Source organism: Merops nubicus, unplaced genomic scaffold (assembly GCF_000691845.1).
Source record: "Merops nubicus isolate BGI_N331 unplaced genomic scaffold, ASM69184v1 scaffold11244, whole genome shotgun sequence".
Classification (NCBI taxonomy): Eukaryota; Metazoa; Chordata; class Aves; order Coraciiformes; family Meropidae; genus Merops; species Merops nubicus.
This window is the reverse complement of record NW_008603624.1, coordinates 19359-33734: the sequence shown is the minus strand read 5'-3', so window position 1 is coordinate 33734 and position 14376 is coordinate 19359. Positions and strand designations below refer to the sequence as shown.

General features: G+C 38.8%; 1 protein-coding gene across 1 annotated transcript; it reads right to left on the bottom strand.

The window, feature by feature from the left end:
• Positions 1-1793: 1793 nt before the first annotated feature.
• TYRP1 (tyrosinase-related protein 1) lies at positions 1794-12213 on the bottom strand. The gene is made up of 7 exons (XM_008938734.1): positions 11831-12213; positions 8345-8667; positions 6761-6965; positions 5639-5806; positions 3884-4063; positions 2581-2727; positions 1794-2009 (listed from the first exon to the last, which is right to left on the bottom strand). The coding sequence occupies exons 1-7, from the start codon at positions 12210-12212 to the stop codon at positions 1804-1806; spliced, it is 1611 nt and encodes a 536-aa protein (XP_008936982.1). The 5' UTR covers position 12213; the 3' UTR covers positions 1794-1803.
• Between the last annotated feature and the right edge of the window lie 2163 nt (positions 12214-14376).

Here is a 14376-nt window from a genome sequence, read left to right as displayed (position 1 = left end):
GGTTCACTTGATCTCACTGGCTATGCCCTTGATGAACATATTGAACAGTACTGGCCCCACTACAGTCCCCTGAGGAATACCGCTTGTCCCTGATCTCCATCTGGACTTCAGGCTGTTGACCGGTATCCTCTGGATCATCCAAACAATTCCTCATCCACTGAACACTGCACTCATCAAATCCATACCTCTCCAATTTAGAGAGAGTGATGTTGTGTGGGACCAAGCCCAAGGCCTTACAGAGTTAGTTCCAGATAGATGACATCCATAGCTCTTCCCTTGGGTACTGGTGTGGTCACTCCATCACAGAAGGCTGCTAGATCACTTGCCCTTCATGAAGCCATGCTGGCTGTGTCAAATCGCCTCCTTGTCCTCCATGTGCCTTAGCATTGCTTTCTAGGAGTATCTGTTCCATGATCTTCCTAGGCATAGCCTCATGACTGACAGGCCAGTTGCCAGGCAGGTACTTGTCTTCCTATTTACATCATTCTTAATGTATCGACTACGTATCTCCTTGCAAATGAGTTTGTGTGCTTTGAGCACGCCTGGTACTCACTGAAACCACTGAGGTTAGCGTAGCACATTGAAGTCAAAACCCTTGTTTTTGACCAGAAACTTAATGTCTAGGAGAGCTGCCTCAGGCTGAAGGAGCTCCGCCCAATTTTCTTGTCATTTCTGTGAAGCTAGGGTCAGCCAAAAAAAAAGATACAAGAGACAGCTTAACTTTATAGTCTGACAATTAGAAGGCTGAGTACGTGATGTGGGATTCAGCAATCTGAACCCAGGAGCTTATCTGTATGTCAGCTAGTGACTTTTAAATTAGATTTAAAAAGTCATCATAAGAAGACAATCGGATGATTTATTGATACCCAGTTATGATGAGAGAGAGGAGATGAGGGTTGAAGCCAGACTCCTCAAGCCCTACCTCAGGCTGAAAAGCCAGGTGTCAGCATATTCTTCTCCTACTGGCTCATGTTGAATAAATTCAACAGAAGTTGCATTTGGCTATTTTTCCAAGTGTGTTCTACAGCCTGATACATAAGGCCTTTTCTTAAAGTACAAGACGTATGGGTTTAAATTTCTGCAGGAGAGGATTGAGGCAAGGTCTCTCATTTCTGGGTAGAATAGCCTGCCATGTATCTTGTGGGGCCAGTGGGAGAGAGATAGGGAGTGAGAGAATGACATATCAAAATAAAAATAAAAGTCTGCAGCCAGCTGTCCTTTCAAATGGATGTCCCCTTCAGGCAGTTGTGTTTGAATATACATGCTGGAGTGAATCTCTAGATCCACCTAAAATAGATCAAAACTGTGTCCTGTGAATAAAGCTGGATTTCAGACACATCATTCCCCTCAGAATTCCCTTGTAACTCCCTGCCTGGCATGCTGGCTATTTCGAAACACAATTCTGCTTACCTAGCTAAGGTGTCTACTTGTATTTTGGATTCTGCTTCTGTCCCATTCTAGACTTGACCCTTTCACAAAAGTACCTTGTAAAAGCATTCTGGGTATAGAGGCTGAAGGGAGGTCAGATGACATTTACTGTCATCAAGTTAACTAAATTTTACCAGGTTTTACAGAAATATGCATGGAAAAGGCTTGCAGGTGACCCTCCGAAGAGTTAATGGAACTCTGTGCAAATCAACACAAAATTAGCATTGCAGAGGTGCCTCACTGATGCTTAGATGTGAAGAAAGAGGAGTTGAAACCTGAAGGAAACGTATCAAGACAGCTGACAGTTTATGCTCTTTATTTTAAGCAGATGGATGACCATCATTCAGTGAAATGCAAAAAAAAAGTGTCATCTCTTCAAACAACAGATTGGCTTGGCGTTGACATACCATCATAATCATCCGAGTAGTGCTGATACTGGTCAGTAAGAAGAGGCTGATGCAACTCATCCTTATTTTTCTTCACACGCACAATACATGCAGCAGCAGCAAAGATAATTGCAACGAGAACCAGCGCAGTCACTATTGCAATAGTTATCATCTCTGTGACACGGAGAGCCCGGCCTTGAGGAAGGAGATCAAAAGGGAAAGTTATTAAAAGTAAATATCGAGTGTATGGGTGCACATGATAGGCAGAGACCAAAGCTCAGTATCTGTCATTATTCAATAACTGGTGAAAAAGAACTTGTTCAAATTTTGGTTGATCAAGTTTGTTCACAAGTGTGAAGAAAATTTCAGTCTCTCTTCTTACACTCTAAAAACATTCCTGGACTTTCCTTGTACTATTTGGTTTGTGAGGGATTCACAAACTTTGTAGTGATTTAACGGAGAGATAAGATACAGAAATGAGGATCTTCTGCAAGGTTGAGAGGCAGATGAGAACTTCTCAAAAACCTGAAGTGGATAGTGGGAGCTTCATGATGGAATGATCTATAATCCATCAGTCTTTAGCTTTACTAAATCCCAAACACTGTTGATTTGGAAAGCCAGGCAAAAGAAGAGAAACAGATCTTTACAAAGGCATCAAATACTGTTTGTGAAATTTAAATCAGCTATGTTATATGATGCATAAACTTAAAGTGAGAAAGACATAATAGAAAGATAAAAAAGGAAGCATGTAGTTTGGAGAGCTTACCTGGCCACTCAACTTCGTAACTATATCCCAGGTTTTCTGGTGCAGTAACAAACATTTCATTATTGGTAACTGGAGGCCAGAAAGGCACCATGTTGTACTGTCGGTTATGTCCAATAGGTGCATTCTCCAGGGGATATGTTGAGATATCTAAATTTGAAAGTGAAATCACACTTGTGTAAATAAAATCAAAATAACTTGCACTTGGTTACCACAAGTAAGTTGTAACATTTGCTGCCTGTGTTGGGCTTTTCATTTCTGCTTGCATGGAAAAGGAGGAATTTGTATGTATGTAGCACTTGGTAAAACCTTTTTGCTACAATCTGGCTTTGTCTGACTGTAACAGTGGTGAAGATCTGTCTCATGCAGTTTAGGAGGACAGCTGATATGAACTTCATGGAATTTTTTTGCAATGTTATGGTAAATCAGTAGAAAGTCAGCTGAAGGAAAAAAAAATAAATGAGAAATCCATCTTGGTGAGATAATGTAAAAGCTTGTGATGGGTCATATAAGTATCACAAGGGGATACAATTGCTCTCCGATAGTTGGTGCTGGAAAACTACATAATGCAGGTTGTGGAAGCTGCACAAAGAAGTCTCAGTTGTTTAACAGTAGCTATCGTCTGTAGAAGAAGGAAAAGGGGGCTGGATTGTCCTAAGAGGAATACAGTTGCTGCTTTGTGCAGAATACTGCACAGATGTTATGTTTACACAGAATTCTTCCCCCAGTTCTCCGATCTCCTTCTTTGCTCTTTTTTCCTTCTTTCCTTGCACTTCCTTCTTTCTGTCCTTCCTTCCTCCCTTCACCTCCACCCTTATTCCTTTTCTTTTTTCTTCTCAGAGTTGAAGAAGCAAGGACAGCAACAGCAACCATCCTTTGAAAGGATATTGGAATGGTTATGGAATACTGGTAGTAAATTAATTGTGAGGGTGTGTGTGGCATCTGATCTTGTTTGACAAGAAGATACATAGATATTTACTCTACACAATGATGGGATGTCCGTGAAATATTTGGGCCTTCCATGGTTACACTGTCTTTGCTCTATGGAGACAATGTATTTCCACATTTTGTTTTCTTGAACTGTGCCTAGTATCTCTGGCCAAGTCCCTTCACAGTAATTTGAAAAATCAATGTCAGTGGGATGCGCAAGGGATCTTGTTTGTAATTACTCTGTTAGCTATACTAAGTGCTACATTTCAAGTCCTCTTTCCTAAAATTAAGGGCATCTTGCTGTCCCAAAAGAAGCACCTGAGCTGTTATGACTAGAAAGACTGACAACCCACCTCTGTCCGTGAGCACATCTTACCTGCGGAATACCTTCTCAGCCACTCATCAAAAACAGCATCTGTAAATGTGTGCAGGAGGACAAAAATGGGATCATTTGGTGATAAATGAGTTTGTCCTCCTGTCCCATTCAAAAATAGATGAGCCAAGTTGTGAAGACTTCGAACTGCTGGATCGTATTTCCCTGAAGGATCACTGTACCCTAAATATGCAAAGAAAGAAGAACAGAAAAAATCCTGGTGAAGATTTAGTTTAGAAGATGCAGTCCCAGCTGATACTTTTTTTCTCTGAGAGGAAGTCATGTTGTTGTATTGCCTTGATTTGCATAAATGAGTAGCTAATTCTTTATCTACCAGCATTTGAGAAATGTCCCTAGCATGTATAATTTTCAGGTTAAAATTGCCTTTACAAAGGAATGCTGAGAATGTAGACTACAATGCCCCTGGGATCTAATGCAAAGATGACCAAAATAAACCACATTATACCATGAAAAGAAAGGTTTATTTAGGACCTGCATATAGTTCAGCATAACTGAAATAGTTGCATGTGGTTTCTAACTGCTGACTTAGGTGTATATATATTACCACCTGTCCTAATGAGCCAGTAGTTATGTTTCCACACATCATTTCCATAGGTACTATGGTACATAGGTACTGCAAACATGTCTCAAAAAGCTTCACTTGCTCTGTTTTTTATAGTGAAGATACCCTCTGTAACTCTGTCAGTGCCCAACACCTCATAACCCACATGTCAGATGTGAGGATCTGAAGTGTCATGAAAACTTCTGTTTTCAAACATGGCCAAACTTTCCAGAGAGGGGTCCTTACAGTGAAGTGGCTAAAGCCATGTTTAGATACTTAGGCATTGTTAGTCCTTTTGTCAAACATTGTAAGCATCCACAACTTTCGTATTTAAAGGTTGGTGCAGATTCTTGGTTTTGTTCTCCAAGAGAAACAAAATGTGACACATCCTCCCCTTTGTAGGAATTATGCCTCTTCAGAAGAGCCAGAAGATCTACAGGAGGTCTGGCAAGGATCTAAGCTTTCATTTTGTAATCTCTTCTCATGAATCCTAGTCTTTCCTGGTAAAAACTCTGGATTATTAAAGTGCAGAAGCAGCTGGCAAGATATTGGCTGAACAGCATGAATCAAATCTTTAGGCCGTTTTCTGTGTTAGTTTCTTGTGCGTTCAGATGCCAGTGATGGATAACTTAATTTTAAATGTAATGAGTTGAGAGAACAGATAGAGCTTAGAGAAAAACAGAGTTATGTGCCCAGAGAGAAGAATTAACATGTCTAGTAGTAAATCCTGTACCCAGACCTCAATTGCTACTTCAATACCATTTCATTAAGTACTACCAATGCTTAAAATTTTTTGTTTTCTTTTGTTTGCTTTAAATCATATACAAAAGTAACTGCTATGAGCACGTTTGCTTTGTTTAAGGATGCAGATACATCAAATTGCATGCAAAGATTGTTTTCTATAACTGCAACCTATCATTACATTACAAGGACTTGATCTCAGCTAGTTTCTATTTAGTATGCCAGTGACAGAATTTTGAGGCTTTTTACACATTTAAATAACTGACATAAGCTATAAAATAATTTACCTAGTGCTTGTTTCCACTTAATACTAAGCTAGTCCTTAAAGCTAAGAGCAAAGGGTTCTTGGTGTCCAACAGACTGTTCCAAAGTCATGCTTCCAACAGGAAAAGTGTCAAGCCTGCTCTCTTGATTTATTTGGGGTGGTTCCAGGTCCTTTTATTTGTCATGTTTACCTTCTACTGTGTTACGGAAACTGTCTGTTGAATTGGAATAGAAAGGAGGAGTGTCAAATACACCAACTTCCAAACACTGAGCAACATCCTCAGGTTCTGGGAGACGCTGTACCATAGGCCGTGCAACATTTCCAGCAGGATTTCTTCGGATAGGACCACCCTCAGTGCCTGGGGTTGGAGAAAGGAGAGAAAAAAATACTGATGCAGAATGGTAGGCCACACAATGCATTCTTCTAATGACTGAACCTTGGTAGAAAAAATAAAAATTCCCTCACAAATGGCACTTAAACTGAATGAATGGGTTAGTTCCTCATGTCAGGTAAAGTGATCTTCATGGGGTCCTGTGTGCTGGATCCTTTGCACTAGGATTTGAACAAAAGCATTTAGCAGCCTCTTAACTAAAATTTATAGTTCTGTAAATGTTTTGAGGGAATTTTCTATAGTTTTTCAGTGTGATTTCTCAATGACACCTATGACATAAGTGCTGAGGATGTCCTGATAGAGTAGCTGGGGAAAGGACTATAGTTGGGTTTTTTTGTAGATGACAAAGTAGATATTGTGGTTTTTCCCTGTTTTTTCCTCCCATTTACATGAATATGCTAAGTTGTGTCTTGAAGTAATGCATATATAAGGATCTCTCTGGGATTTTTTAGCTCTTGTAGCAGAGGTAGGTGAATGTGAGGAATATTGAAGCCTAACACAAGATATGCTTCACATAGTGAACAAGGGAATTTGTTAGATGTTCGTTTAGGAGCCAAATGTCATGGAGGTGATAAATAGAGTAGTCAGAAGAAAACTTAAGTTTCAGTTAAGAAATGACACTGCAAGATTTAATTATTCATAGCACGGGAGATTAATAGATACTGCATAAGAAGGGAATTCAAAACATTTAACTCTTCTTCTGCTACAAGTGCCTGATCAAATTTTGAACTGTTTGGTACCTCAGTGCAAGACAGGTAAGTATGTACTGTATCAGAAGACTGACAAAACCTGGTTTGAGAATATTCAAAAATCACTTGAAGACTTTTTGGCCAGGAAAAGCCATCTTAATGTAAAGGATTAAGTATTTTTTTATTACCAGAAGGATTTTCTATCCAAATATCTGCCAGCAGTCATACTTACTGTTACAGAGGGTTCCCAAAGTTTCATAGTCTTCTACATTTTCACACAGTACTCGCCACTGAGAGAAGATTGAGTTCTGGCTGATAAGAGAAACATCAAAATTGCTTCTAGCTCCCATCAAATCATCTGAGCAGATATCACAGGTGTTTTGTCCTGTTGCAAAGTTCCAGTAGGGCAGTCCAAAAGTGGGGTCCTGCAGCATGTTCTAAACCACAGAAATATAGTGTTAATAAGTGTGCCCCAGACAGCTATAATATTTACTGTTAGAAGGATGTTACAGAACAGTTAAATACAACTTAGTAAGAGTCAGAGTCCTACCTCATGGAGGAGAGGAAACATATGGAAAAAATCTATAATATCTGTGTAAAAGTTTTAACAGTTTTTCAGTTTTGAAAAAAAAAAATCTATAATATCTGTGTAAAGGTTTTGACAGTTTTGAAGTTTTTGTTCAACAGAACAGATAGTTGGACTATTGAATTGAGTCATGAATCTCCATCGTTAATAAAACAGTATCACATCCATGAAACCATGCTGTGAACTAAGAAATGTCTCTTAATACTGCTATCCCATTTTCCCAAATAATTTTAATGGTTTGTCAAAGCAGCTGTGTTTGTAGGACACAGAATCTAAGCTAACTGTGAAATGACTGAGCATATCAAAAAATAAGGAAAAGGAACACTGGCCCTTCAAAATGTCGTTCTTTGGTTCTAATATGGGTTGGAGTTGAACAGTTGTGAAGTGTGTCCTGGCTTCCAATATTTATATAGCAGGATGTTCTGGCCAGCCAAATTAGCTTAACTAATGATCAAGTTTACTCACATAAGTAGGAATATATATTAAATCATCAAAAGCTAGAACTCCTCAGGGCTTTCACATAATGAAATGCTTTTGATATAAAATTTGAGTTTTTGAAAAGAGTTTGTGCCTCAGCCTGATGCAGAGCCATTGCAGCTAGTGGAAACACTTGAAGTGATTTCAAAGACTGTTTAATCCTGACACTGAAAATTAATTCTCTTAATTATTCCTTTTTAAGAAAGATGTCGGTCCATAAAAGAATATATTGCTTTTACGGATAGGTCTTCCCAAGAAAAAGAAAACAAGAGAAAGAAACTCTATTTTCTCTGACCAGTTACACTAATTACATGAATAAAATATGGTTCTGAAACCTTAAGTCATCTCTGTAATATTTCAGTTTAGAATTTCTACTGCTTTGATTAGTCTAACTTAGTCAAGAATCAGGGCCTTGATATTAAAAATAACACTGCCAATAACTGTAGTTGGTCCAGTAAAACACTTCCTGTGGATATATCTGGAATTTGTATCTATTTTTATACCAGATTTTTGTGTAACTTTTAAGTTTTGCATTACTCTGAAATATTATTTTTAGTATCTCTATGACAGTCTAAAATCTAAATATATTCTATTAAGTTTAGTATACCTAATGAGTAACTGAAATTCAAGCAGAAATATTTCAATGCGTAAAAAGAGCTACTATCTTTTTTACACATTGAAATAAGGGGAGAAATTCTTTAACTGTACAAAATATAGCATGAATGCAAGGCTCAACATTAACACAAACTTTACCTGCATGTCTCTTTCAAGCTGCAGTAGATGGTATCTATGCCACGTGAGAAAAGCTGGTCCCTCATGAGAGAAATCTACTCCTCCAAAACTCTGCTGCCCTACACCAAGGAAAGTCTTCCTGACAGAATAATAATGAGACCACACGAAGTAGTTATAAATGGAGATATTCTCAAATTGTGGTGTGTTGCCATCCGGTCCAAATATTTCCTCACGTCTTCGTGTGGCAATAACAATGTCAGGATGGATTGTCACTTTGGCTTGATGCAAAGCATTCACAAAACGCCTCCTTTCTTCTGCACTAAGATCCAAAAGATTCCTCCTGACTGTGAGGATACAGAAGCAGCAGGTTACCAAAGTAATAGACACTGAAGTCTGATCTCACAGAGCGTAATTGTTTTGCTACTAACAATGCTGGGTAAGTCCCTTTTTGGTCATGCATGCATCCATTTTTTATTGGGGCAATTCAGAGAGTACTGAGCATAAATAGAAAGTGTTATTTTTTATCAGAAAGGTTAAGCTGAATAAAATCAAAGCCCCAAACCTTGTTGTTTTAGTGCTTTTAGAACAACTGTTACAGATAATCCTTTCATCCGGTCAGAGAAAAGACAAAGACAGGTCTTTGTCACACAAACCTTTCAGAACTTCATCCAATATACTTAAGGTTTCCTGCAGTAACACTTTACAAGAAAAGAATACTATATAGCAATTTATAATAATCAGAAGATCCACAACTTGACAGTTTAGTGAAGTACATTGTTTATGCTGAACCTTTGTAGGAAAAATGGCAGACTCATCAGTGAATTGTAAATTTCATGCAGTACAACACCTCTCTAAGGTTATTACCTGCTGTCTACATTTAGCCCATATCTGGGGCTAAACTATTTTTTGCACCCAGTGATGTCTTTTCTCCAAACAAGGGGGATAAGAAAAAAGGGAGGAGACCCAATGGCTGAAATGATAAACAGGTGTAATTACACAGCCAAATGACTATCCATGCAAATATAAAATACACAATGTTACACTCAGCCTAGTGAATGCACAGCAGTGACAATAAACAGGAAGGCAGTCCTCAGAAGGAAGAGGAGGAGAAGGAAGAGGGGAGCCCAAGCAAGAAGTCCTCTGTCCTAAGCAAACTTCCTCTTTTGTAATGAGTGTGGTGCTTGTGGTACGGGATACACCTGTAAGCCAGGTCATGTCACCTGCCCTGGCTGACTCAAAGCTGCTGATGGCCTGCAGACTGTGACTGGCTCATGATTAGGTCCCAGCGAAACCAGGACACCTGCTATTATTAACAACTGCCATATATTAGTCCTTTTCAGCAGTGTTTCTCAAAACCATTTAAAAATATATTTGTCAATATATATGCAGTGAAGCAAGGAAGGAAATTGACTTGTTGAACTACCAGCAAGAGGAACAGAGTCCACAACACCTCAGTCCAAGTCCAGCATTCTTCCACCTGGACTGAGATTTCAGGATAATTTTAGCTGAAGACATAGGTAGAAGACCTCACAGCTATTCTTTGCCATGCACTTATTTTCATCATGAAGAAAAAAAAAAAAAAATGTGCAAAATCCATAATTGCCCAAATAAGTAATGAATTATGTCGGTCTAAGAAGAAACAGGTGTTTACCATGAGTCAATGTGAAGAATAAGTGTGATTTACATTTCACTATATAAAGCTGATGCAGTGGAGGATGCCTTGGCTTCAGTGAAGTTTATAGGAACACTTGATGAAGCACGAATTTAATCCATGGACTCTGTATCCTGAAACATGCTTTCCTGTCTTGCAGAACAGAGCTGATATGCTAGCTCTGGTTACTGAAGCATTTTTTGTTGTTGGTTTTAAGGAGCACACTAAAAATATCCATCTGATTTTGATTTACATAGACATGTCAACCTTTTCACTTTTCAAAATATGTGGCTGAACCACATCAAATAAATGGAACTATTATTAAAGTTAGGCATGAATTTAGAAGATATGAAGGCACCAAACAGCACTTTATGGCTATTTTATATGTATATGCCAACAGTAATCCAATCATTACTTCTAGAGTCTAAGCAGCTGAGGCCAGCTCTATGGATGGACAAAAGAGGCGATCTCCATGTGGAAACTTGAAGTATAGTAAGAAGCTGATTTCCCCTGTTTAACCTTACATTGTCATATCTGATAAATCTGATTTGCTTGGCATATTATTGAGTAGTAAAGGATTTAGTAAGCAAGAAAAGTAAAAAGGGCTCTTGTATACTTTAGAAAATCAGCTAAAGCTGCTTTTTGCCTATCTCTAGATTTCCTTTTCACATGTGTTAACATTTATTTCTTGCTTATTTTTCATACTTACCATAATTGTTAAAGAGAACAGGCCAGAGCATCAAAGAGTGCAACCTGGATTAGCAGATCCATTACTTTCTACTTCCTAGTTTGCATTTTGGAGCCCAAAGGATGAATAAGATTCTAAGGTCTTCCCCACAGCCTTCAATAATTTTTTTTTTTTTTTAAGGAACCTTATTAACATTTTGAATAGATAAACAGTTCTTTGTTAACCTTTGCTGGAACACTCACATTTACAGAGTATTTCCTATCTGGTGAAAATATAATGGCAGCATTCATTTCTGTTTCTGCGAGAGGCACGGCACATTTGTGCTAGAGACCTGTTGTTTCTCATGCCAACAGAACCCATCAGTCATTTGCAGGATTATGGATTTTACAAGATTTCAACAGCACATTTAAAATTTCGCTAATAAAGACTGGAATCTTGTCCATTCAGATGGTTTTTACTTGAGAACAAGTATCTGTCCCTAAGCCTGCTCATTTTAAATAATTTATGGTCAATAGTCAAGATTTTTTTTTCAGTCCCACAAGGATTTCATAACTACTTCAAAATATTTTAGACATCTATTTACTTGTATCCTGGACTACACATAAACTGGAGAAATTTCAGACAGTCCCTGTGCTGATTCATCTGAACAGCTCATACTCATGAGTTAACCTTTTTAAAGGCATTGACAGCAACTAGGTAAGCAAAAATTAACAAGGCTGGGTATGTAGTTTAGAAATGTATTAATGGATTTTGAATTATATTGCTGCTGTCACACATAGAGTAGTCACAAGCCATTAAACATAATACCTATCTATATATTATTCCCAGAATATTCACAAATACATGTATGCGTCTATATACATTATTTTAAGTAATTCCAAAGAATACAGTTTTTTCAACTTAGATGTTCTGTTCCTTAGTGGGCTTGGTCCTAATCCTGCAATGACTATAAGTTTTCTTTCCTCCTTTTATTGGGTGTTAAATACAGGAGCTTGTTATACAAACTGAAAACTCATCTAGCAGCAGCCTCAATAACATCTATGACAATGTATTTTTGCTAAATAAATATAATTTTTTGTTTGTTTGTTTTAAAGAAAAGGAATAAGCTAAGTACATTTAGAAGCAAGTATGGCTAAAAATTTCCATGTCATACTTCTGATGCTCTTACCTATAGTGATATGCTGGCTACAGGTAGGTCCACTCCAGCCTGGGCGACAGGATCCACAGTTGTAACCAGAGAAGTTACTGTTGCACCGGCAGGTTTGGTTGAAAAAGCGTATAGGCCATTGCTCACGGTCATCCCGCCCGTCGTGGATGTACTGTGGGCCATGGGGCCGGGAGTCAGCAGTCACCCACACGCACCGGCCCCTCCCCGTGGACACACCACACCGGTCAGTACCCGGCCCGAACACAGGGAAATAGTCTGGGCAGCACATGCCGCTGCTCAGGGCCTCGACGGTAGCGCACTGGCGAGGGAACTGAGCTGCGGCTTGGCCGAGCACGCCGAGAAGCAGCGGCAGAGAAAGGAGCAGCAGCACAGAGAGCTGCATGATGGTGGATCCGGCAGACCCAGCTCCTTCCCAGGGCCGGGCGGGTGGCTGTCCACGCAGGGTGACTTCTTTCCTCGGATGGGACACCAAGCTCCCTTTACAGAGAGAGAGAGAGAGAGAGAGAATGAGAATGAAAATGAGAGATACAAACCTCCAGGCTACCCCTTTCACCCCAGCAAGTGCCTCTGAGCCCTGTGCTTTGATCAACTGACGAAAGGGGAAGAGCTCTGACTGCAGACACTAATGTTCTCTTCTCTTCTCTCATTATCTGCACACAATAGCAACTACCTAGAGCTATGTTTGCTCTCTGACTTCTGAGTGCTTCCCAGATGTTCACTCATGTAATACGTCAGCCAGCCAGATCTACTGAACCACCACAATATGCTAAAACATAAAGCACCAGTTTTTTGAACCCTTTTTTTCAACCTCCCCTCCCCCAACCTTGTTCATGCTTTTCTTTTCTGCATCTGACTAGTGTTGCTTGCTCAGCAGTTCCCCACTGTGTTCTCTTGCTGTTCTCTAATGGCAGCTCCACCAGAAAGTGAAGCTACAATGCTTCAAGCATTGTACCTGTTCTCTCTTTCTGGTACCTCTCCTCTGCTGAGATCCTGTTCTATCTCTGCCCGTCCTACAGCTGTGTCTAACCCAAAATAAGCACTGCTAATTTCTCTCCTGGTTCAGTCTGCTTACTAATCCTTCTTCTACCAACACAGTATGCCTTGGCCTCACTCTCCTTCTTCTATTAATCCCCTTTCTACTTCAGTGCATTTCCCTGGACTTTAAGTACTTGAACAGCACATGATTTCTTTCATGCTTATCTCCTTGTGATTTTACAAGTTTTAGCAAAGGTCAGAGACAAATACTTGAATTCAAAACAGAACAACTGTGAAGTGGTTTTGTTGTGATTTTTTTTTTTTTTTAAATTTCTTACAAAGAAAGGCTCACTTGAAAACAGACAAAGAACACTGGGTAAATTCACGTTTAACAGACATTTTTAAAAAACCCTAAAATTCTTCAAATGACATTTTCAAGATCAGGAAGAACTGACAAATATACATTATTTATAAAATTAAACACTCCAACCTTATACTTACAGCTTTCATTTTAACTATGCATTTTGATAATCAAATAAAAAGGCGATCATATTGGAATATCCTGAAATGCTTCATTCTGAGCAGGTGCTATGATGGGTAATGAAACAAAGAAATACCCAAAAAACAGTCACTGAAACAAAAAAAAAATGCTTCTCTGTTCTTTGCAAGCACAATTTCCACTGGGCAAAACTGAGCTTATTCAAACTCTTGCTCTCTTTCTGATCTATCAATAAGGATGGCTTTCAGTGGGGTGAAGATATTTTGTCAAAAAACATCTTAACTGTCACCAAAACAACACATCAACAAATTTTCTGGAGAAAGGTTAAACCACAGTGTAACTGAAATTGAGCAGAAAATGGATTACCTGCTCCTTCTGCTTCTTTATATGCAAGTCAAGATGTGAGAGTGCACCTAATTCTGTCAGGCTACAACAATAAGTTTTTTATGTGTTTATTCTTGCCAGCCTGCAATGGACCACAGCAGTGAACCTTGCCACCTGTGCCTTGTATAACCAAACATACTATAGCTTGTTGCAGTGTAGGACCAAGGCTTTTAGTACACTTCTCTCTATCTTTAATTAATGTTCCATTTGCAGATAGGAATATGTTTTAATCCTTAACTGAAACTCTTTCCTTATCTGGCTTTCATTTTATTCTCCATTTGAGCCTATTTTCTCTTCTTTACTAGCCTATTCTGTACCCTACTTCTTTCCAAGCTTAAACCTTTTCTCTTTAAAGATGTCTATTGGGACACAAGTGACATACATTCAGTTACCACCTTAGAAGTTAAACAAGAGCTAGTAAAAAAACTCTTGAGCTTTTATCTGAAAATAACTCCCAGATCAAAGAAGAAGCATACAGGTTTTAGCTGGGAATATTTAGCATATAAAGCAAATTCTTAATAAGCTTAGAATGGATAAATTCTGCTTCTTAGACAATGCCCCAGTAAAAAAAGAGAAAACAGATATACTGACTGGGGTTGCCTGCATTATAATACTTCCCCTTATATTGTTCGACATGACGTAAACCTTCAGTAAACCTTCTGTATAGCCAACATGTATGAATTTTGTT